The sequence below is a fragment of the Ostrinia nubilalis genome, chromosome 27 (genome assembly GCF_963855985.1).
Source record: "Ostrinia nubilalis chromosome 27, ilOstNubi1.1, whole genome shotgun sequence".
Lineage (NCBI taxonomy): Eukaryota > Metazoa > Arthropoda > Insecta > Lepidoptera > Crambidae > Ostrinia > Ostrinia nubilalis.
In genome coordinates, this window is record NC_087114.1 from 1,672,312 (window position 1) to 1,697,121 (window position 24,810).

The 24,810-nt window shown below is 42.1% G+C and overlaps 1 protein-coding gene across 1 annotated transcript in view; it reads right to left on the reverse strand.

The window, feature by feature from the left end:
* Positions 1-1,939: 1,939 nt before the first annotated feature.
* LOC135084827 (adenosylhomocysteinase-like 1) overlaps positions 1,940-24,810 on the reverse strand; it is a 49,311-nt gene continuing 26,440 nt past the window's right edge. Inside the window, exons 3-11 of the mRNA XM_063979568.1 lie at positions 21,140-21,278; positions 20,323-20,493; positions 12,466-12,598; positions 10,006-10,132; positions 9,583-9,660; positions 8,824-9,003; positions 7,016-7,183; positions 4,367-4,465; positions 1,940-3,676 (exon numbers count right to left, since the gene is read on the reverse strand). Coding sequence (XP_063835638.1) covers positions 3,617-3,676; positions 4,367-4,465; positions 7,016-7,183; positions 8,824-9,003; positions 9,583-9,660; positions 10,006-10,132; positions 12,466-12,598; positions 20,323-20,493; positions 21,140-21,278 — 1,155 coding nt within the window. The 3' untranslated portion in view covers positions 1,940-3,616. The remainder of the gene's footprint in view (positions 3,677-4,366; positions 4,466-7,015; positions 7,184-8,823; positions 9,004-9,582; positions 9,661-10,005; positions 10,133-12,465; positions 12,599-20,322; positions 20,494-21,139; positions 21,279-24,810) is intronic.

Here is a 24,810-nt window from a genome sequence, read left to right on the forward strand (position 1 = left end):
GGTACAGTCAACCGCGCACACTGAAAACGGGTGCTATCAGTACAGTTAAAATAAAATAATTTCTTTTACATTAAAAAATAATAAATTACAACAACAGAATCAAATTCTAAAAATTATAACAACAAAATAATACTTGCAATGAGATTTATGTTACATAAATTAATTAAAGTTAAATAAAATTACATTAAACATTGATTTAGGCCAATTTTCTATACAAATGCATTTTCATTCTTGTACTTTAACACATAGTAATAATGTACAATATATGGTGGTAACTTTCTATATTGTGAGAACCTAAGTTAATACAACATTAGTTAAACAATATGAGGGTAAAGCCTGGTCCGTGAGCCCGTAGAATTTTGTCCAATGACCCCAAGCTACCCATCCTTATCGCTCGCGCGTAATTATATTGCTGTCGCGACTGTGCGACGCGCGCCCGCAGTGAGTGTGCGAGCGCGACAGCAACATAATTACGCGCGAGCGATAAGGATGGGTAGCTTGGGGTAATTGGACAAAATTCTACGTGCTCACGGACCAGGCTTTAGTTGAAAATTTTCAAGCCCGCCCGAACGAACGATACCGCGAGCCGCCAGTCTGCTTGTGAGCACGGCTGCAGCATCGCAGCCGAAACGTCAAGCCGTGAGTACATAATGTAACTCATTAATAAACGTCGCGTTAAGACCAGTGTCTTACTATTTTAATTAAAACAAAATGTACCTTTATTTATTTACATTTACCATAAAATTAAAAATACATAGTAAATGTAAAAAATAGAGATTCAACTCGGTGACCAATAGACACTATTTATTTAAATTCATTTGTATTAAAAAGTGAAAAAAAAAGTGTACTTAAATAATAAATTAATTAATACTTTATAATACTTTTTTCTATAAATAAACATCAACCTTTTTAAATACTCGACTTTTTAGATGATAAAGACCGACATAGACTAGATAATTCGACATCGTTTCGTTGTAAAACCTGAGTCCCATTAGGTTGCAAAATCGAATAAAGTCCGGTCGCCGAGCACGTAGAATTTCGACCAATGACCCCAAGCTACCCATCCTTATCGCTCGAGCGTAATTATATTGCTGTCGCGACTGTGCGACGGGCGCCCGCAGTGAGTGCGAGCGCGACAGCATATAATTACGCTCGAGCGATAAGGATCGCACACTCACTATGAGCGATAAGGATGGGTAGCTTGGGGTCATTGGACGAAATTCTACGTGCTCGGTGACCAGACTTCAGCTGTGATTTTTTATCAAAGGAAGGTATTTGACCGCAATCGCACCTGGTGTTAAGTGAGATGCAGTCTAGGATGGTACATTTATTTATTCTTTACTTGACTTTGTTGGCCGATAGTTTGGTCGGGCTGTTAATCAGTATGAACATGTATGGACGTGAGCACATTACACCGATTTGGTATTGAGCCGTGCGCGACGACAGCGCCACGTGCAGGTGGCCATTATGGGTAATATTGTCATCGCTGTCAAGCAAGAAGTAAGTAAATAATGTGAAAAAATGTATGAAATCTTGTGTTAATTTTACTATATTAGACAATTTTGGACGATGATAGTCAGTAACATTATTGCCAATTTTATTGTTGTTTTCAGTGAAAAATAAGCCTACTAGTGACTAAAACGGGGTTTCGTGCCATCATCATTATCATTTATTTCTTTGGTCTCGTTTCCACCATGGTCTTGGAAATTGGTAAAATTTACAGTCGCTATTCTTCTTGGTGTTATGTTATTACAATTCAACAACACATCTTACTAGAACTAAAGATAAAATATGTATCTCAAAAACGATTAGAAAATGTTTACTGCAATATGGATTTGACAGCTCAATTGTCAACGACTAAAATGTCAATTGATCTCGGTCGCGCGGGGTGCGGGGAGTTTGCTCCGAGCAATCCGAGCGTCATTATTGTAGTTAGTGTGCGTGTGCACTCATGGATAATTTAGCGTGTACCGATAACACTCAAACATTAGCGGAAGAATGGTGGGGCGCGTCCGAGTGGATGAAACGATCTATACAAATTAGAAGTCGGCCAAACTATCGGCCGATAAAGGTGTGCAGTCTGTAAGGCAAGCTTAATGCCATAGGGCATCCTCTGCCAGTTAATTTTCGTAATTTTCTGCAACCTAATAGAGGAATGGTTTAACATCTCCCATCAGTTCCATCAAAAGCGATCAAAACTTACTTTTGTTATGCTAAAATTCATACAAACAATTATCACTAGCTAATATTGAACCTTATATCAGAGCTTTGAAGATTCAAAATCAATTGTACAAACTCATGACTTCTCTCAATTTATTTTGAACGTATATCCAAATAAATAAAGTTCGAAATTGATAAACAAGCTTCATGATTTTCTGCAATTAATTTTGAGTCATTTTCATACATTCCAAAATCCTTTCCTTTGTGAGATATCTTAAAACACTGTTGGTGCACAAAATGGTCCTTCGAGCCGGATAATTTTTGCAAAAAATCATTCGATATACACAAATATTATTTAGCGAGATCTTTACCTATGTACAGTCAGCTTCAAATAGTTCGTGACACCCAAAGTAACCAAAAAGTTCGCAACGCGTCTTTGTTACAATTGGAATAAGTTTGTTATCAACTTTTTGGCCACTTTGGGTGTCACGAATTTGATGCTGACTGTACAATCGACAGCACTTGCAAAGTAGCACCTTATTGTAATGATGTAAGGTGCATTTTACCTTGACTGTGTCTTACCTGATACATTTCAACTAAAACAGCTTTTAGTATAAAAAGGCTTAAAAACGAATTTAAGCCATCTTTTTAGGGATATCACCGCGTTTTCTACATTGAATTAGCTTTTTTGGGATGAAATTGAGTCTACCGTCACATGGGCTTAAGGTAAAAAAATATTTAAAAACTGTTGTACAGTGGCGGAATTAATGCCGGGTGACATTCTCCACCAGTCAACTACAGGTCAAGCAGAGAAACTAGCGCCCGTATTCACAAACATTACTATGAGGTCTCACAGTGCGCGTGGACGCACAAGGTCACACACGAACCAATTACAGAGCTCTATTCAACGCTGTGCGTTCGATTTGCTGCTTCACTTAAGCAAGCATCGTTTGTGAATACGGGCGTAAGGCAATGCTAAAATTAAATGACCGTTAGTTAATATGTAATGCAAAAATATACTTAAATGGAGAAGAACCTCCTTCTTTTTTTAGTTGGTTAAAAATTTTCACTCTTCATTACTTTTCTAAGGGATTTTGATGCGATTTTTTTTTATTGCTGGAGTGATTCAAAGGGAAGGTTTTTAAGTATAATTGTACCTTTGCGAAGCAGGGGCGGTTCGCTATGTCTATGTTTAATATCATCATCATCATAATTTCAGCCATAGGACGTCCACTGCTGAACATAGGCCTCCCCCAATGCTTTCCATGTTGCCCGGTTGGTCGCGACCTGCGTCCAGCGCCTTCCTGCTACCTTTATAATGTCGTCGGTCCACCTTGTGTATGTCTAATATACATAGAAATAATAATATGCCCATTATTGCATAGGCCCGTTTTTAGGTAGAGCAATTTCACCCCCAAAAGCGTCCCCTATTTGCTACAACTAGTGACTAGTTACGCTAATATCGGTAGTAGTTCGGTTTGAACGGACCCAGCTTGTTCAGACCCAGGTATTTTGCCTGGAAACAGAAAAACATAGTGATAAAATAAGGTCGATAGATAAATAAATCTTCAGTTCGCACAATATGAGTACAAAAAACAAACAATAAATAGGGTATTGAGTTAATTACACTTTAATGCTGGACGGATTTTGATAAGACTTTAGCCAGCCTGAGTAGGGCTATAGACAAACCGGATGGGGACATACACAACAGAATGGGAACTATAAAATATCTAATACAGTGGGACGATAGACAAAAGTATGGAGCCAAAGACGAAAAATAGTTATAGGGTACAAACCGAATAGGACCATATTCAAACAGAACGAGACCATAACCAGTGTGGAGGCATAGACTAGTAAGTGAGGCCTTATACAAAGAAGGACCATAGACGAGTAAAGTGGCACCATAAAAACACGAGACCATAGACAAATAGAGTGGGACTAAAAACGGACTAGCGCCATATACAAACACAGTGAGACCATAGGTTCCCAAAGTTAGGGTGAGCGTATAAGTATAAAAAATCTGCGGCCGCTGAGAGAATGCATTCCAGACTGCTCGATACGACCAATAAATAATCTTGACTGGAGGAGGGCGCGGAATTTTTTGTATGGTCGAAAGGGGGCGGGTCTCAAATAAGTTTGGCAACCAATGCCATAGACAAATAGAGTGGGACTAAAGACAAGCACAGTGCGACCATAGACAACATACCTGTTCGTCCGTGAGTTCCGTGAGATGCGCATCGAACGTGGGTAGATGCAAACTCGCTACGTATTCATCCATCTTCTTTGGCAGTAAGTACACGTCAGCCTGTCGAACAAAACAGATTATTTTAATAGACTATGTATACAGCACAAAATCATAGACTTTATTCAACCCTTTGAGTCAGGGAACATACCCATACTAAGTGACCCGTACAAGGGGGAGGGGGTCTTTAAACATACGACACTTGAATAGTTATTTTAAAGATTATAGTCGCTTCTCAAACTAAACAACTTGAAAAAAAACGAACTGCTGGATGGAAAATCTCGCACTATTTCGAGCTAAGTTCAATATGGCGTGCAACATTAATAATTGGGTATTTGACACCATTCCCCAATAATTCTAAAGCACAACTTTTTTTAAAAAGACACTTCTTTCTGGTCTTAAAAATTTGATTAATTTTTAATTACCTGTAAATTAAGATTTTTGGTTGCATTGTAATTGATAAAAGTAGTTTCATTGAGTTGACAAAATTGTGACGTCACATGCTAGTATTGCCATACAAAATCTATGGGAGAGTCTCGTTTTGACAGTTTTAAAAAGTACGTCAATTGATTGGTGGTGTCAAATACCATATTCTATCGATGCACCACTACAGTAGTCATCAACCAACAGATGGCGCTGGCCTGACACATGAGTTACTATGGCATACACCGCGCCTACAATCCTGCATTGCGGTATCAGAGTTTTTTGCCCTGACTGGTACATATAGAAAACCGAGATGGTAAACGATTGGACATTGGTCTTGAGCACAACTGCTCGGAATTCATAGATGATACGGGACGAACGCCCGCATTCACAAACGATGCTTGCTTAAGTGAAGCAGCAAATCGAACGCACAGCGTTGAATAGAACTCTGTGACTGGTTCGTGTGTCACCATGTGCGTCCACGCGCACTGTGAGACCTCATAGTAATGTTTGTGACGATGGTAAGTCTTGTGGGTTAAATGACAGTTTTCAGACAGACTATCCCCCAAGACAAACTTGGCCTTCACTTGGATTGTTGGCGGTCAAGCTGTAGATCCTGGCTACACAGGAGTTGCAGCGGTGGGAACGAGAGGTGGGAATAGTCCCGTAACTGACCTGCTGGTGATGATGATGATGATGATGATGAAGGCTCACCTTGTATCTGTTCTGCGGCGCGTTGTAAAGCTCGATGAGCGCGAGAGCCTGTGTGACCGCGATCAGGGACTCATGATGACGTGCTGATGATGATGATGATGAAGGCTCATCTTGTATCTGTTCTGCGGCGCGTTGTAAAGCTCGATGAGCGCGAGGGTCTGCGTGGCACAGTCACGGACTCATGATGACGTGCTGATGATGATGTTGATGATGATGATGATTATGATGGCTCACCTTGTATCTGTTCTGCGGCGCGTTGTAAAGCTCTATGAGCGCGAGGGCCTGCGTGGCCGCGGTCACGGTCTCATGATGATCTTCTGATGATGATGATGATGATGATGATGGCTCACCTTGTATCTGTTCTGCGGCGCGTTGTAAAGCTCGATGAGCGCTAGGGCCTGCGTGGCCGCGGTCACGGACTCATGATGATCTTCTGATGATGATGTTGATGATGGCTCACCTTGTATCTGTTCTGCGGCGCGTTGTAAAGCTCGATGAGCGCGAGAGCCTGCGTGGCACAGTCACGGACTCATGATGACCTAATGATGATGATGATGATGATGATGATGATGATGATGGCTCACCTTATATCTGATCTGCGGCGCGTTGTAAAGCTCTAAGAGCGCGAGAGCCTACGTGGCCGCGGTCACGGACTCATGATGATGTGCTGATGATGATGATGATGATGATGATGATGAAGGCTCACCTTGTATCTGTTCTGCGGCGCGTTGTAAAGCTCGATGAGCGCGAGAGCCTGCGTAGCACGGTCACGGACTCATGATGACCTAATGATGATGATGATGATGATGAAGGCTCACCTTGTATCTGTTCTGCGGCGCGTTGTAAAGCTCGATGAGCGCGAGGGCCTGCGTGGCACGGTCACGGACTCATGATGATCGGATGATGATGATGATGAAGGCTCACCTTGTATCGATTCTGCGGCGCGTTGTAAAGCTCTAAGAGCGCGAGAGCCTGCGTGGCCGCGGTCACGGACTCATGATGATCTTCTGATGATGATGATGATGATGGCTCACCTTGTATCTGTTCTGCGGCGCGTTGTAAAGCTCGATGAGCGCTAGGGCCTGCGTGGCCGCGGTCACGGTCTCATGATGATCGGATGATGATGATGATGATGAAGGCTCACCTTGTATCTGTTCTGCGGCGCGTTGTAAAGCTCGATGAGCGCGAGGGCCTGCGTGGCCGCGGTCACGGACTCATGATGACCTACTGATGATGATGATGATGATGACTCACCTTGTATCTGTTCTGCGGCGCGTTGTAAAGCTCGATGAGCGCTAGGGCCTGCGTGGCACAGTCACGGACTCATGATGACCTAATGATGATGATGATGATGATGAAGGCTCACCTTGTATCTGTTCTGCGGCGCGTTGTAAAGCTCGATGAGCGCTAGGGCCTGCGTGGCCGCGGTCACGGACTCATGATGACCTGCTGATGATGATTATGATGAAGGCTCACCTTGTATCTGTTCTGCGGTGCGTTGTAAAGCTCGATGAGCGCGAGGGCCTGCGTGGCTGCGGTCACGGAGACCACGAACGATGGCAGCGACGAGCAGCACAGGTTTGCTAGTCTACCCTCCGCTAGCAGCACTATGCGCTTGCCGTTCGGCCATATTATGTGGTCTACCTGTGGATAAAGGTAAAAAGTAAATAATGTATCTTGGGACATTTTTACACAGCGCCATCTAAAGCCGTTGCCGAGCACGTAGAATTTCGTCCAATGACCCGAAGCTACCCATCCTTATCGCTCGCGCGTAATTATGTTGCTGTCGCGCTCGCACACTCACTGCGGGCGCCCGTCGCACAGTCGCGATAGCAATATAATTACGCGCGAGCGTTAAGGATGGGTAACTTGGGGTCATTGGACAAAATTCAACGTGCTCACAGACCGGGCTTTAGTGTCTCCCCTCGAGTTTCGCCTAGTGTCTCACCTGGCTTCTAACCGTCCCGCCTGGCTTCTACCCGTCTCGCCTGGCTTCTAACTGTCTCACCTGGCTTCTGTCTCGCCTGGCTTCTAACTGTCTCGCCTGGCTTCTAACTGTCTCACCTGGCTTCTGTCTCGCCTGGCTTCTAACTGTCTCGCCTGGCTTCTAACTGTCTCGCCTGGCTTCTAACTGTCTCACCTGGCTTCTAACTGTCTCGCCTGGCTTCTAACTGTCTCACCTGGCTTCTAACTGTCTCGCCCGGCCTCTAACTGTCTCGCCTGGCTTCTAACTGTCTCGCCTGGCTTCTAACTGTCTCACCTGGCTTCTGTCTCGCCTGGCTTCTAACTGTCTCGCCTGGCTTCTAACTGTCTCGCCTGGCTTCTAACTGTCTCACCTGGCTTCTAACTGTCTCGCCTGGCTTCTAACTGTCTCACCTGGCTTCTAACTGTCTCGCCTGGCTTCTAACTGTCTCGCCTGGCTTCTAACTGTCTCACCTGGCTTCTGTCTCGCCTGGCTTCTAACTGTCTCACCTGGCTTCTGTCTCGCCTGGCTTCTAACTGTCTCACCTGGCTTCTGTCTCGCCTGGCTTCTAACTGTCTCGCCTGGCTTCTAACTGTCTCACCTGGCTTCTGTCTCGCCTGGCTTCTAACTGTCTCGCCTGGCTTCTAACTGTCTCACCTGGCTTCTGTCTCGCCTGGCTTCTAACTGTCTCGCCTGGCTTCTAACTGTCTCGCCTGGCTTCTAACTGTCTCACCTGGCTTCTACCCGTCTCGCCTGGCTTCTAACTGTCTCGCCTGGCTTGTAACTGTCTCACCTGGCTTCTGTCTCGCCTGGCTTCTAACTGTCTCGCCCGGCCTCTAACCGTCTCGCCCGGCCTCTAACTGTCTCGCCTGGCTTCTAACTGTCTCGCCTGGCTTCTAACTGTCTCACCTGGCTTCTGTCTCGCCTGGCTTCTAACTGTCTCGCCTGGCTTCTAACTGTCTCGCCTGGCTTCTAACTGTCTCACCTGGCTTCTACCCGTCTCGCCTGGCTTCTAACTGTCTCGCCCGGCCTCTAACCGTCTCGCCCGGCCTCTAACTGTCTCGCCTGGCTTCTAACTGTCTCGCCTGGCTTCTAACTGTCTCACCTGGCTTCTGTCTCGCCTGGCTTCTAACCGTCTCGCCCGGCCTCTAACCGTCTCGCCCGGCCTCTTACCGTCTCGCCTGGCTTCTAACCGTCTCGCCTGGCTTCTAACCGTCTCGCCTGGCTTCTACCCGTCTCGCCTGGCTTCTAACCGTCTCACCTGGCTTCTAACTGTCTCGCCTGGCTTCTACCCGTCTCGCCTGGCCTCTACCCGTCTCACCTGGCTTCGAACCCGCTCCCACAGCAGGTCGGGCGTGCGCAGTGCGTGCACGTCGACCTCAGTGTTGCTGTGGCCCATGTTGCACAGCACGCAGCCGTTCTTCATGCGCTCCATGTGTTCTCTTGTGACGACGCCCTTGTTGCCCGTCGCAGTTATTACGATGTCCACTTGCCTGATTACCTGCGGTTGGAAAAAGAAAAAAAAATGTATTTAGTTGTTGTTATAATATAACATTATTGGAAATGTCACAGTCAAAACTCATTATTGGTCAAAACCAGTTTTGACTACAAAAATTAGTCAAAAGTAATTTGAAAATTATAAATAACTTGAAAAAATCGAACTGCCTAAGGCGGGAATTGAACCCACGACCTTCCGCTTGCCGGGCGACTGCTCTTCCATCTGAGCTACTTAGACACTGGATGAACCCGTCGAAATTTTCAAGTGTAATACGCTGTTACGGCCAGCGTTAGTCAAAAGTAGTTTTGAACAAAGCTAAGGCGTCAAGCAAAACCACTTTTAACATAAAAAAATCAGTCAAAATTAATAATCTACCTATCTTTTATCTGACGAATACCTAGATTTCTTAAAAATAATGAGAAAATAATGACATAGGGTGTCAATGTCAATATTTGTACAATTTATCAGGTAAATAGGTAATCACAAAAACAAAAAAAAAACTTTCTGTAACAGAACGAATTTCACGCGTGCGAAGCCGTGACAAAAGCTAGTAAAATATAAAAGTAAGTTTGATATGCTTACCTCATTTAATTTAACAACTCTATAGCCGTCCATGGCGGCTTGTAACGCACAAATTGGGTCTATTTCAGTCACATATACCTGAAAAAGAAAGTATTTATCATATTAAATTAGTTTTCCTTTATGCACCATATCAAACAGCTAGTTAACACCGGTCATTAATAACTATAAAATACTTTAAAAACTCATTAACATGTTACGTAATTTAAAAAAAAAAATATTTTCAGTCATGAGTTGGCGCCACGCCACACACTTTCGACAAAGGCGCCAACTGGTGATTTTATTATTTGCTTGTTTGTATTGAATATGCTCCAAAACTACTGGGCCGATTTGAAAAATTCTTTCACCATTAGTATCCTACATTTCTGATGAACATAGGCGGTACGCAGTTCGCCGGTACAATAAATAGGTACGTAATATACTCACAACACATCCTAAAGCCTTCAGCGCCTGGCAGCACCCTTTGCCGACTTCTCCGTACCCGCAAACTACCGACTGTTTGCCCCCAAACATTAGATCTGTGCTGCGTTTGAGAGCGTCTATTATACTTTCCCTGTGAAGATAAAGGAAATAAAATGCATGAAATAATGATATAACTGAGGTTTTTCAAGTTCTATCTCATCCATTTATGTTATTGGAACAAATACGTTACATTTATTTAAAAAGAATAAAAGAAAATAAAAGTCCAAAATCCTTAGACTACAAACAACATCAGTGTACATAATTATTTGTTTAAAACCAAAATGGCAGCCACTCGGTATGTGTTATGCTCTTGGTTAGGACTTAGAGCATAACGCTGGTATTCTGTGGCAGCCATATATTATTTGAATAGACACCAACATTTGGAAATTAAAATTCGCTTGATTTATTAGATAAAATAAAGAAATGTTGAATTAGATGAAGCTTGACTAAATGAAAGCTACTCGATGGTGAACGCAAATACAAAGGCTAATGATGATTTCTTACTTTACTTTTTTTAAAAGCCTATTTGCAGGTAAATGATTTATTATATCTTTTAGATTCTTGTGGTTAAAGATATTTATTTCTCAAAAAGATTACAATGCAATCACTTACAGAGAAACATTAATTTGTCTTAATAATAATAAACAATACAAAAACGATTTAGCGTAGCAGTTCTATTAAAAGTGTTTTTTTATTTTTATAAAGCAGGTAGGTGCAAATAAAATACAAGCCATCCAGTAAGTCACTGCGCGGCGCGGCGGCGAGCATGAATAGGTACAATTCGAAAACATGTTTTGTACGGGATAGGACACATTTAACATTTGAGCGAGTGGCTTATAGGCTGTTTTCATAATATTTTTTTCTTAATGGAAGCAATAAATGATTCAGATTTAGTATTGAGTATTAGCGCTCGCCAATTGGCGCCACTAACAAGTGACACGTCCATAACACAGCACAACAGCATTTTTGTTGCATGGAATGTTTTTTATGGATCAAGCTGCATTTTCTACCCTGATTCCAAATCTGTACTTAGATTTTCGCTAGCAGCTCTACTTTTTCAGATGTGAAGGGTAGCTATTTTTATCAAAAAAACATGGTTTTCTGTCATATAACTATTTATTTAACTATCTAATTAGTACAAAACTTTCTTTTATGTGACTTTATTGAATGAGTTCGAGAGTTACTACTGTTCTGGATAATCCAACAGTATTCAGCTATCATACTTTCACTCCAATAGCCCTGGTACCGCTCCTCTACGGCGCAAATATCCTGATGAAAGCGTTCTCACTGCTCCTCGCTTAAATCTCCAAGATTTTCAGGAATTCGATCAAGGTGGCTATGAAGGAAATACATCTTAATGGTCATGTCGTATTTAAGTTGATGAAAGTATAGTACTAACTGATTGACGTGGTCAGGAAAATTGACGGACTACTTATTTCCCAAAAAGTTTTTTACGAACCAAACAAACTCATTCCATGCATTTTTTCAGCGTTTGTCATACTTTCAGTAAATTTTACATCGTTTATTAATTTTCTAAGTTGTGGTCCATCGAAAATTTCAGTTTTTAACTTCTCAGCACTAAATTTTCGAAACGATCCATTCGTTGAACATTTTTGTGCGGACGTACTGTAGTACAGTACCTGAGGTGTTCTTGGTTGGGGTTTTAGTGTATCAGTTGAACGCAGGACAGGTCTAGTAACTGACGGCACATTAGAATAAACCCACTTAGAATGATTTTAGCGATTAATTCCTGTTATGTTTACAACGCAGAAATAACAGTCGTCGTGGTGGTTTGACGGTTCACGCCAAATCATAGGACTAATAAGGTTCAAGGGATCCCTCTTGTTATTTTTCCATAATCGTAAAGACTCCACACACGTTTTACACACTATATTCGGTATCCAGGGCTTGTTATTTGTTTCCAACAGCCGTTGAAAGTACTCCAAATAGGCCTTTTTCACGAAGTCTGACACATTTAAACGGAATTTTTTGAATGTATATCTGCCACAAATGTGACAAATCTATTTGGATTGTTTACACAGGTCCTTCTAGACGAAGTCATTGCAAAAAAAGAAACAGAAACTAGTAAGACGTTGACGATAGCGATATCAGCAGTCAAATGGAGAGTACATTTTAAGAGGGTACCTGTATCTCCTAAACTAGAGCTGCTGGAAAAAATCTGAGGGTAGATTTAAAATCAGCGAGCCTAAATTAGTAAACAACAAGAGAAAAATCTCATGCAACAAAAAAAAAGTTCGATTTTGTTGTGCAGTGTAATCGGCAGAGGCGCCAATTGGTGCAAATTGGCGCCAATTGGGTTTTTTATTTTATTTTTATTAAGACAAGACTGATAACAACTTGCAAAAAAAACAATAATTTATTTCATTTTGATAAATACCAACAACAATGAAAATCTAGACTTACCGACACGAATACAAGTTGTCGAACTTCGTTTTCGTCACCGAATCGTTGACGTTCATGGCGGGAACGCATAGTTTATTCGCTTTACTGAGCTGGTACAGTCGGTGGACACCCGTCACGCTCTCTTCTACGATACCTGAGGGAGATAGAAACTTATGGTTAGTCTAAATATCTTTGACAACGTAATTTGAACCCTAATTGACTAATATGAAGGTCGAAAATTGTTCGTTTTAGAGCTGGTATAGCCGGTAAACATCTGTCACGCTCTCTTCTACTATACCTGAGAGAGATGGAACGATATAATTAGTCTTAACTACTTTTAAGAGCCATTTTACATTTTCGTGCGAATTTCTAAGATTTTGGAAGCATGAATTACTATCTTAAGCAACACCCAGAGATTATTTAATAACTGCGAAAGATAGGTCAATCCTTGGTGTTGACCATTAATGAAACGGATTTACTAAAATTCTTTTGCTTAATTCACAGTGCCCCATCTCCCACAACCATTTTACGGAAAAATTGCCGCAGACTCATTTTCAAAGTCCTGTATCTATTAGTTATGCTCATATAATAAGCTTAAAAATATATAGTAATCATCGGACATATATTCTTGTAGTCCATTAATGAAATAGATTCTTGAATTTCATTACCATTATTGAGTAAAATCTAAAAATAATTTGGCAAATTTGAAGATTAACGTCACATTTTGATCGTGGTTTTTGGTTTAAAAACACAGCAATAACTGCAATAAAAGTATAACAAAATAAAGAATATTCATTGTAGAATTGATTTCTACAGTTATTGTTTAAATATTAGTAACCACTTTGTCAAAATATTGATGTGAATATCAGTATAAATTACAATACGCAAGCCGACATCGATTAGTATGGCGCGAGCGCCCGCCAAGGCAGGACCTGTGTCATTTTTCCCGCCGTGACGTTTACGTGCGTTCGTGTCGTGAAGCGGTGATTTGTACGGCGACCAAATGCATTTGATACTATGCCGAGAGGCTGTTTCGAGTCGGCCGGCCGAGCAGAAATTGAAATGATGAATTTTAATTTCTTTGACGGATCTGGGTGTAACTATGTATAATATAATAATAATAATAAATGGGTACTTCTCATTTACACTCAAATTTGATGGTCACACAATAATAGTTCATAAACGGTATAAGTTAGAACAATAACTTTGAAATCAGATGATAAAATATCTATTTAGCTACATACAAAATAAATTTTATCGCAATAGAAGCAAAAATAATAGGAAAAAATCACATGAAACGATAAAAAACGGGGTCATTTTTCGCGTTCTCATCGTGTCACACCTTCGGTTGCAATGAAATATTTGGTTACTGCATTCACAATTTTCATTCAATTTGTGTGTAGCATATACTAAAATCATCGTAATTAAATATACTTTCCACACAATATTCAAAAAAATATCTTCTTATAATTATTTTGAATTGAGAAAGCGAAATACGTTGGTCACACGATTTTAGGTACCTAAAATTTTGAGTAATAATACAAGATTGCCGTTAAACCGAACACCAGCAACCAATCACAGCGTTCTATTCGGTTAAAGTCAGTCGCGCTTCGACCATTGGGGTGGTGAGATAGGTCGATCGTCGCTTCCCGAAAAAAATACGTAACTTTTTGTGATTATCCATAGACATACCGTCGCTTGCTTGAACAATATTTTCTACCTCTAAAATTTAATCAATTTAATTGAAACGTTGCCATTGAAAACTTAACATGTTAGACTTATTTGTGTAGTATTCGACTTGAACCGTTAAATTCAAATTTAAGGATAATTCATAATAAACTAAAATTTTCGTCACCTTCGTGGCATCACCTTCGTGGTGTTTTATACACGAAGGTGATTTCAGGCCACGAAAGTGATTTCTTGCTTTGGTTTATTTTAAAATATAGTGACTGGTTTTTATGTTTTTACAATATTTTAATAACTAATAAATTATACGTGGTAAGTAGAGTTCAGTACATCAATAAAAAATAAGGGCCTCGTATTTTTGTTGTCTGTCTGCCTGTATGACTGTATGTATGTCTGTATATGTGACTGTGTATCTGTTTGTAAGATAAATGGCAATGCCAGATTTTGTATGGAAGGTGGCGTCTTTTTTTTTTTCGCGCGGCCATAGACCAAACTTTGTTTTTTGATTACAAAATAGTGTAATACACCAAACTTACTATGGCATGTATACCTCTAAACTCAGTCTGAACTAAGTTACGAGCATTAGAAGTTTAGTGATTTTCATACTAGATTTGCTTTTTGCGCGCAAGTTTTGTAAGAAATTGCAACAAAATATTGCGCTATTTTTTATTGCGCTGATTCTGCTGCATACTGATGTCTGGAGCCTTTAATGGATGGTATTGTTTGTTTACACATACAATGTCATTATTTTGTTGCAATTTCTTACAAAACTTGCGCGCAAACAGCAAATCTAGTATGAAAATCATCAAACTTCTGATGCTCGTAACTCAGTTCAGACTGAGTTTAGAGGTATACATGTCGTAGTAAGTTTGGTTTATTACACTATTTTGTAATCAAAAAACAAGGTTTCGTCGATGGCCGCGCGAAAAAAAAAGGACGCCAATTTCCGGCAGTCTTTTAATCTGAAGTTTGAGTTAATAGTTGTACAACAAAAATATGAGACCCTCTGGCCTAAATAAAAAAATATATTTTTGTTGAGGGACTGATAGAGTTCTTTTTTTATTGAGGTACTGATAATCCGTTTTTTGCTTCTTTAGCATTTCAGAATGCCACCAGTGTCACCCTTAAAACCAATTGCGTAGAATCTTGTAACTTAGTAGGTGACGTAATCGGTAAAAATTTATCTTGTATTAAAGTAGGTATTATTATTTATTTATATTATGTTATTGCTATTTAATTTATCTATGAAAATAAGACAAAAATATATGTTTTATAAACACTTAAGAGTCAATTTACAGTAGTAAAGTTTGAAAAAATTATTGCTGTGAAGTACAGAATCACTTTCGTGGCATTAAAAAATTCAAAACGTTAAAGCTTCCAAACGAGACTCACTATTTGACCGATTTACTGAGAATACAATCTTCACATCAAGCGCTACAATTTTTGTTTACAAAAAGTAGAAATAAGTTAGAAATAAAATTCGCCACGAAGGTGACGATGAGAACCGTGGCGATGAGAAATACTCAAATATCTTTGGACAATCTCACACAGCGCCATCTAGCCCCAAAGTAAGCAATTAATATGCTTGTGTTATGGGTTCTAGCTTAACGGATATACTATGTAGTATAATATGTAGTATACTATAATATGTAGGTACCATGTATTAAATTTAATAAATAAATTATAAAAAAGTAAATCCATTATGCTAGCACCCTTAACACAAGCATATTGGTTGCCTACTTTTGGACTAGATGGCGCTGTGAAATTGTCCAAAAATTTGTTTATTTATTTATCGCCTTTGAGTTTTGTTTCGTGAAGAAGAAAAAGAAGCGTTTTGTTTCGAGAGGGAAGCTTTGTTGTTAAATCTATACTAATAAAAGAGGAAAGATTTAATTGTTTGTTTGTTTGTTTGGAGGCAATAGGCTCCGAAAAAAAATTCTTTCACGATTTAGAATCCTATTTTTTTTCTATGTAGGCTATAAAATATTTTCAAAAACTTTAGTCCAAAATCTTTGATAAAATTCGACGTTTAATAAATAAATTAGATAACATATTATTGATACTTTTTTTTTCAGTACCATTTTAGTACTTGTTTTTCAGAAATTCTACGATTTAACTAAACTTCTTAAGTGTTTATATTTTATGCATAATTTATTAACTTCTAAAATATACATATATCCTATTGATAGATGACGTGCTTCGTATTTTATTAAAATTATTACCTGACTAGGTTAAAAAGGTGTGGAATGTTATTTTGGAGATAACTTGGTTCCATAGAAATATAGAGAGATGCTAGTAATGCGCTGAGTTCGAAACTCAGTGTCGTATTAGAAATTCACACACACAAAGAAATCAAATTATGTGCTCATTATCCACTGCGGTATCAGTATTCAACGTTCGAATAATCTTTAGTACTATGCAAGCAATATAAACTGTTTACATAATGACTTCGCTACTGTCATCATTGCTTTCACAAGCAATATGTTCAAATTTGCCCCTTGTCACATTTCCCTTTAGTTTCTGTGATCTGTGCTTGTTTCTAAGTTGATATCAATGAAATATTCCTTAGTACTTTTGATTTAAATTATTTTTTTTATTTTGACACGTGTTTGAAAAATCAAGGTCAGATAACAATAAAATAACAAGTGAAAACGTAACATTGCATTGCAACTCGCAATTTCGCAATATTGATGAGGAGATTCCATTGGAAAGTCTGTATTCATTCCTAGGATTCCCCTAACACCATCAAATTCAAGAGAATTCAAGAGAGTGCAGTTTCCCATCTCATGCTTATGGACCACGGTTTAAAATAGTGTGGTTGCATAGAGCCTGCAACGGACAACCGCGTGCGCAGCTGCTCATACTAATTTTCGATACAAAAGTAAGTGTTGGCGCCCTCACGAGTTTTAGCGGAGTTCTATATGGTAGCGGGAGTAGACTTAATGGAAATCTATGCTTCTCCGACGACCAGTTGTATGTGGAATACTTCAGAGTATGCGCACACAATAGCCTGGTGATTTTAGCACCTGAAGGAAAAACAAAAAAACATTGTTTACAAAGAAATCTGCGGCAGGTGTAGTGTTTTAATTTTGTTTTAGAAAGATCTCATAATTTTGTAAGTATTCAAATATTTAAACATAATATAATTTGTAGATTTTATATCAAAAAATATAATCATTTAACAAAATTAATTTTCTTAGAATATTTTAATTCTATTAGAACCATTTTCCACTTCATCGCAGAAGAAGTCGCGGGCAAAAAGCTAGTATGAAATATGTAGTATTGCCCGCGGCTTCACCCGCTTGAAATTTAGTTTGTCACAGATCGTCATAAATTATAGCCTATACATTGTTATTCTGGTCGAAGCCAGGGATGGATGAGCGTCGCTGTCGCTGGCGACAGGGTCTTCTGGTTCAGGGTTCATGGCGTAGGTCTCAGTCAAAATAAAATTCACTCGTAGAAATTAATAAACTCAGTGTATTCACGAAAATGATTACACACAGCACTAGAGTCGTATCGGAACTGAGTGAACCAAAAGTCTTGCGATAGGAACGTCCGACCCGAGTGATAGTTGAACACAGACTGCCTAGTGCTGCTGTACTGTACTGTAAAGTTTCATCAAAATCTGTTCAGTAGTTTTTGCGTGAAAGTGTAACAAACACCCAGACATCCACACAAACTTTCGTATTTATAATATTAGTAAGACTAGTTAGAAGTAAGATAGTAAGATTAATTATTTTAGTAAAATTAAAATAAAAAATTCATAAAATGCATTTATTTTTGCAAATAGGCTTTAAAAAAGCGCTTTTACACGTCCCAATATTAACCCTACCACTGCTTCGGGACAATAAATGGGCCAGTGCTGAGAAGAAGCAGCGCAAGAAACTCAGTCACTATTGTCAGCCTCCTTTTCAAGGTTTTACAGTCTTTAAAATATACAAATTATAGTCATAAGTATTAATGCGAGCTAGGTAGTTAAACATTCCAAACATTTTTATCCTTTATAATTATAATCATCAACTTTATAGTAGCCCTTTTTCATTAAGGTGCTTTTGATATGTGCTTTAAATTTATGAATGGGCAATTCTACAACAGTTTGTGGTAATTTATTGAAAAGTTTAATACATTTCGCCATAAATGAATTACCAATCTTGTGCAGTCTGAAATTTGGAACGGTTATTTTTTTACTTATAATAATATTTATTTATTTATTTCTTAGCTCTGTCTGATAATGGATCTGGAGGAGATGCAATGGCCACCTCCATAACAAAACAATAGAACCCTATGGAGTTTGGGCTTGTGTGATTCGCCTTGACGAATATTTCGTATCCAGGGTCCGATGATGGAGCTGTAAGGGGGCAGATTTTTTTTTTCACTATGTGACTGTCTTTATTTTGTACTTAATATATATTTTACATATTATACCTATTCGTGTTTCATTATTCGTATCCAGGGTCCGATGATGGAGCTGTAAGGGGGCAGATTTTTTTTTCACTATGTGACTGTCTTTATTTTGTACTTAATATATATTTTACATATTATACCTATTCGTGTTTCATTATGAATCGAAATATAAAAGACTTAATAAACTCTATTAAAAATTTAAATTAATTTATCAAGTTTGAATACCTCATTCTACCTTAAAATTAATAACTTAAATCAAGTCTTAATACGGTCACGGCTCAAGATTTTTTTGTCCATTTCAGCGTTCTTTTTACTCTTTTGACGTTGCGTTGACAGCTTTTACCTAAATTCGCGCGGAATATTTTTGTGAAATGGCTCTTAAAACTTTATAAGACTATTACCTCAATTCTATAGATGGACAATGAAAGAACCTAATTCACCACTTATAAGAAAGCTGAAAATGTTAACAGCATTGTCGTTCCCGTAGTTGGAGGTAAGATAGCCAGTTCCTCTGTGATTCGAGGATTCAGGGTGAAGCTCGCTTCCATCTTCGGCTTGATCAGCACTTTCGATCAGGTGAGATGCAGGCCAAGAGCTTCCACGTTGTGGAAAAATAGTGGTTTGATACGGACTACTCCCACCTCTCGTTCCCACCGCTGCAACTCCTGTGTAGCCAGGATCTACAGCTTGACCGCCAACAATCCAACCAGTGAAGGTCAAGTTTGTCCCGGGGGAAAGTTAAACTGTACTTGAACCTCCTAATTTAATCAGAAGAACACAGAAGGCCTTAGAAGTGTCCTGATGATGGACAGACTTGACCTTCACTGGTCGGGTTTTTATTGGAGGTCAAGCTGTAGATCCTGGCTACACAGGAGTTGCAGCGGTGGGAACGAGAGGTGGGAATAGTCCCAAATGAAGGAAATCTTTACCTTTCATCATCATTTCAGCCATAGGACGTCCACTGCTGAACATAGGCCTCCCCCAATGCTTTCCACGTTGATCGATTGGTAGCGGCCTGCGTCCAGCGCTTCCCTGCTACGTTTACGATGTCGTCGGTCCACCTTGTAGGTGGACGTCCCACGCTGCGTTTTCCGGTACTCGGCCTCCATTCCAGAACCTTGCTGCCCCATCAGCCGTCAGTTCTGCGTACTATGTGTCCTGCCCATTGCCACTTCAGCTTTCTAATCCGTCTTTACCTTTAATATGTTTGAATGCAGGCGCGTGTTTCTTCAGCATAAGATGCGTCGCGTCGCCGCCGTCGTCCAATATCATATTGGGCTGCCAAGTCGCACTGGGCGTGCTTCAAACCCTCTGTTCGATTCCCAGTGAGAGCATTCCATGGGGTGGGATGTAGGCTAAAGGCAGAGGTTCGCACGACGACAGAGACAAGAGAAAGCTACTTGACTTGGGTCTCTGTCTCGCTCACGAACTGACACTTAATAAAGTCCGGTCGCCGAGCAAGTAGAATTACGTCCAACGACCCCAAGCTACCCATCCTTATCGCTCGCGCGTAATATTGCCGTCACGCTCGCACTCAATGCGGCCACCTGTCTCACAGTCGCGACAGCGCGCGAGCGATAAGGATGGGTAGCTTGGGGTCATTGGACTAAATTCTGTCTGCTTAGCGGCCGGACTTTACATTGACTAAAGTCAAGTAGCGGTCGCGGTCGTTCGTCGCGATCTCATGTCTTGGTCACTTGTCTCTGTCGCACCTTTAGACCGCCGCCTTTTAGTGCTTACTCGTTGTGGGTAAAAAAAGTATCCTGATGATGAAGAAATTCTGTTTACCTTTAATATGTTTGAAAGCAGGCGCGTGTTTCTTCAGCATAAGATGCGTCGCATCGCCGCCATCGTCCAATATCATATTAGGCTGCCAAGTCGCGCTGGGCGTGCAACATTGGTCGATGCACCACCAGAACGCTTCTTCGCTCTCGCCACGCCAGGCGAATATCGCGTATCCTGGTAGAAAACAATATTTATTGGTGTGTAGGCACTTTTTAAAGCACTTTAAGTACATAATACATGCTCCAATAGCTAATCCCAATTCAGGAATATATTCACTGGTGCTGAGAAAAGACCCATGAAAAAGAGGCTGACAATAACTGAGTTTCTTGCGCTGCTTCTTCTCAGCACTGGCCCATTTATTGTCCCGAAGCAGTGGTAGGGTTAATACTGGGACGTATAAAAGTGCTTTTTAAAAAGCCTACTTGCATAAATAAATGACTTTTATGAGTTTTTTAAGAGGCGGTAGAAACTCGGTCACCTTCGTCAACTTTTTGTATGACGTTTGACATTGTCAATGCGCGTACAGATTTGATATTTTGTGAGTTGTAACTAAGATTACAACCCTGGTGTCAGACTTCATTAGAGTCTGTCAAATCGTCATCGTCATAAAAATAAATATTTGTGTGCTTTTGTATTAGGTGGGAATGTACCTCTTTTATGGTCACAGAATCTATATCTGTTAAAGTTTTTGTCTGCTGATGACCCTGACTGGGTTTTTAGGTTTCTTGCACGAGAAAATTGTCGTTAGCTAGTAGGTTTCTTGTCGGACTTCGAATTTTAGGCACTCTGCCAAATGCTTTAAACTCTTTTTGTATCTTACCCGCATGTGCCAAAGCGGCGGCGACCTCGTTCTGGGTGCTGTATATGTTGCAGGCCGCCCAGCGGACGGTGGCGCCTAAGGCTGCGAGGGTTTCTATCAGCACAGCGGTTTGAGCGTTGATGTGCGTGCAGCCTACGATCTGAAAAGATAAAATAATATAATTTATAGTCTTTGACATTTTGCACTGGGCCATCTTGTCCCAACTAAAATTGTATTGCTATTATACAATCTTCTTAGGGCTTACCATCGTCGGATAACTTTTAATTGAAAAATAAGTTTGGCACATTGACAGTTTCAGTATGGGAAATAAGTCAAAATGACAAGTTTATTCTTCAGTTAAGACTAGGCGCAGACCATCGATTTTTAGTTGGCCGATAGTTGGGCCCGATTCTTATGAAGTCTCAAATTTGTATGAAGAATCGGCCGATACGCACTTCCATACATCTCCATACTGATCAACAGCCCAGTGGTCTGCGCCTAGGCTAAAATAAGTATTTTCCTAAACCGCGGTGTCGAGATTTTTTCCTGCCCAAATCCATAAAATGACAATCGACATTCAATTCAACAAATAGTAAGCTAGCGTTTTATCTACCAGTGTCGTGGAAACAATCAAGAATGGTCCTTCGAGCCGGATATTTTGCACCGACGTGGTGCAAGCCTTAGTCGTCCTAGTCTAAGTTACTGGGGGTCGTCTGGACTAAGTTACTGGGGGGTCGTCCTACACTTGAGGGGTCGTCCTACACTAAGTTACTGGGGGGTCGTCCTTCATTAAGTTACTGGAGGGTCGTCCTAAACTACACTTGGGGTCGTCTTGCACTGTAGCCGGGGGGTCCTCCTACACTTGGGGTCGTCCCGCCCTACCTTGGCGTCCTTGAGCAGCTTGTCGTCCTTGTAGCTGGGGGTCGTCCCACACTACGAGGGTCGTCCCGCCCTACCTTGGCGTCCTTGAGCGGTTTGTCGTCCTTGTAGCTGGAGGTCGTCCTACACTACGGGGGTCTTCCTACACTACGGGGGTCGTCCCGCCCTACCTTGGCGTCCTTGAGTGGTAGGACGTCCTCGTAGCTGAGGGTCGTCCAACACTACGAGGGTCGTCCTACACTACATTACCTTGGCGTCCTTCGTTAGTTGCTGGGGGTCGTCCTGCACTACACTCGGTGGTCGTTCTACACTACACTCGGGGGTCGTCCCACATTACAAAGGTCGTCCTGCACTACACTCGGGCCCTACCTTGGCGTCCTTGAGCGGCTTGTCGTCCTTGGCGCTGGGGGTCGTCCTACACTACACTACCTTGGCGTCCTTGAGCGGCTTGTCGTCCTTGTAGCTGGGGGTCGTCCTACACTACACTACCTTGGCGTCCTTGAGCGGCTTGTCGTCCTTGTAGCTGGGGGTCGTCCTACACTACCCTACCTTGGCGTCCTTGAGCGGCTTGTTGTCCTTGTAGCTGGGGGTCGTCCTACACTACCCTGCCTTGGCGTCCTTGAGCGGCTTGTCGTCCTTGTAGCTGGGGGTCGTCCTACACTGCCCTACCTTGGCGTCCTTGAGCGGCTTGTCGTCCTTGTAGCTGGGGGTCGTCCTACACTACACTTGGGGGTCGTCCTTCATTAAGTTACTGGGGGGTCGTCCTTCATTAAGTTACTGGGGGTCGTCCTACACTAAGTTACTGGGGGTCATCCTTCATCAAGTTACTTTTGGGTTGTCCTTCATTAAGTTACTGGGGGGTTGTCCTACACTAAGTTACAGGGGGTCGTCCTACATTAAGTTACTAGGGGGGGGTCGTCCTACACTACAGGGGTCATCCTACACTATAGGGGTCGTCCTACACTACAGGGGTCGTCCTACACTACAATCGTTAAGTTACTAAGGAGAGGTCGTCTTAAACTACACTTGGGGGTCGTCCTACATTAAGTTACTAGGGGGGGTCGTCCCACGCTACAGGGGTCGTCCTACACTGCCCTACCTTGGCGTCCTTGAGCGGCTTGTCGTCCTTGTAGCTGGGGGTCGTCCTACACTACCCTACCTTGGCGTCCTTGAGCGGCTTGTCGTCCTTGTAGCTGGGGGTCGTCCTACACTACCCTACCTTGGCGTCCTTGAGCGGCTTGTCGTCCTTGTAGCTGGGGGTCGTCCAACACTAAGTTACTGGGGGTCATCCTAGACTTAAGTTACTGGGGGGCCGTCCTACACTGGTAGGGGTCGTCCTACACTAAGTTACAGGGGGTCGTCCTACATTAAGTTACTAGGGGGGGTCGTCCTACACTACAGGGTCGTCCTACACTACAGGGGTCGTCCTACACTACAATGCTGGGGGGTCGTTAAGTTACTAAGGAGAGGTCGTCTTAAACTACACTTGGGGGTCGTCCTACATTAAGTTACTAGGGGGGGTCGTCCTACACTAAGTTACTGGGGGTCATCCTAGACTTAAGTTACTGGGGAGCCGTCCTACACTGGTAGGGGTCGTCCTACACTATGTTACTGGAAGGTTGTCCTTCATTAAGTCAACAAATAGTAAGCTAGCGTTTTATCTACCAGTGTCGTGGAAACAATCAAGAATGGTCCTTCGAGCCGGATATTTTGCACGCCCTACCTTGGCGTCCTTGAGCGGCTTGTCGTCCTTGTAGCTGGGGGTCGTCCTACACTACCCTACCTTGGCGTCCTTGAGCGGCTTGTCGTCCTTGTAGCTGGGGGTCGTCCTACACTGCCCTACCTTGGCGTCCTTGAGCGGCTTGTCGTCCTTGTAGCTGGGGGTCGTCCCGCCCTACCTTGGCGTCCTTGAGCGGCTTGTCGTCCTTGTAGCTGGGGGTCGTCCTACACTACCCTACCTTGGCGTCCTTGAGCGGCTTGTCGTCCTTGTAGCTGGGGGTCGTCCTACACTGCCCTACCTTGGCGTCCTTGAGCGGCTTGTCGTCCTTGTAGCTGGGGGTCGTCCTACACTACACTGCTATGGGTCGTCCCTAAGTTACTGGGGGGTCGTCCCTAAGTTACTGGGGGGTCGTCCCTAAGTTACTGGGGGGTCGTCCCTAAATTACTGGGGGTCGTCCTAGACAAAGTTTCAAGAGAGGGGTCGTCCTACACTACAATGCTGGGGGGTCGTTAAGTTACTAAGGAGAGGTCGTCTTAAACTACACTTGGGGGTCGTCCTACATTAAGTTACTAGGGGGGGTCGTCCTAGACTAAGTTACTGGGGGTCATCCTAGACTTAAGTTACTGGGGGGCCGTCCTACACTAGTAGGGGTCGTCCTACACTATGTTACTGGAAGGTTGTCCTTCATTAATTCAACAAATAGTAAGCTAGCATTTTATCTACCAGTGTCGTGGAAACAATCAAGAATGGTCCTTCGAGCCGGATATTTTGCACGCCCTACCTTGGCGTCCTTGAGCGGCTTGTCGTCCTTGTAGCTGGGGGTCGTCCTACACTACCCTACCTTGGCGTCCTTGAGCGGCTTGTCGTCCTTGTAGCTGGGGGTCGTCCTACACTGCCCTACCTTGGCGTCCTTGAGCGGCTTGTCGTCCTTGTAGCTGGGGGTCGTCCTACATTAAGTTACTAGGGGAGGTCGTCCTACACTACAGGGGTCGTCCTACACTGCCCTACCTTGGCGTCCTTGAGCGGCTTGTCGTCCTTGGCGCGCGCCCGCAGCGCCATGATCCCCGGCATCTCCTGCTCCGCTATCTCTATC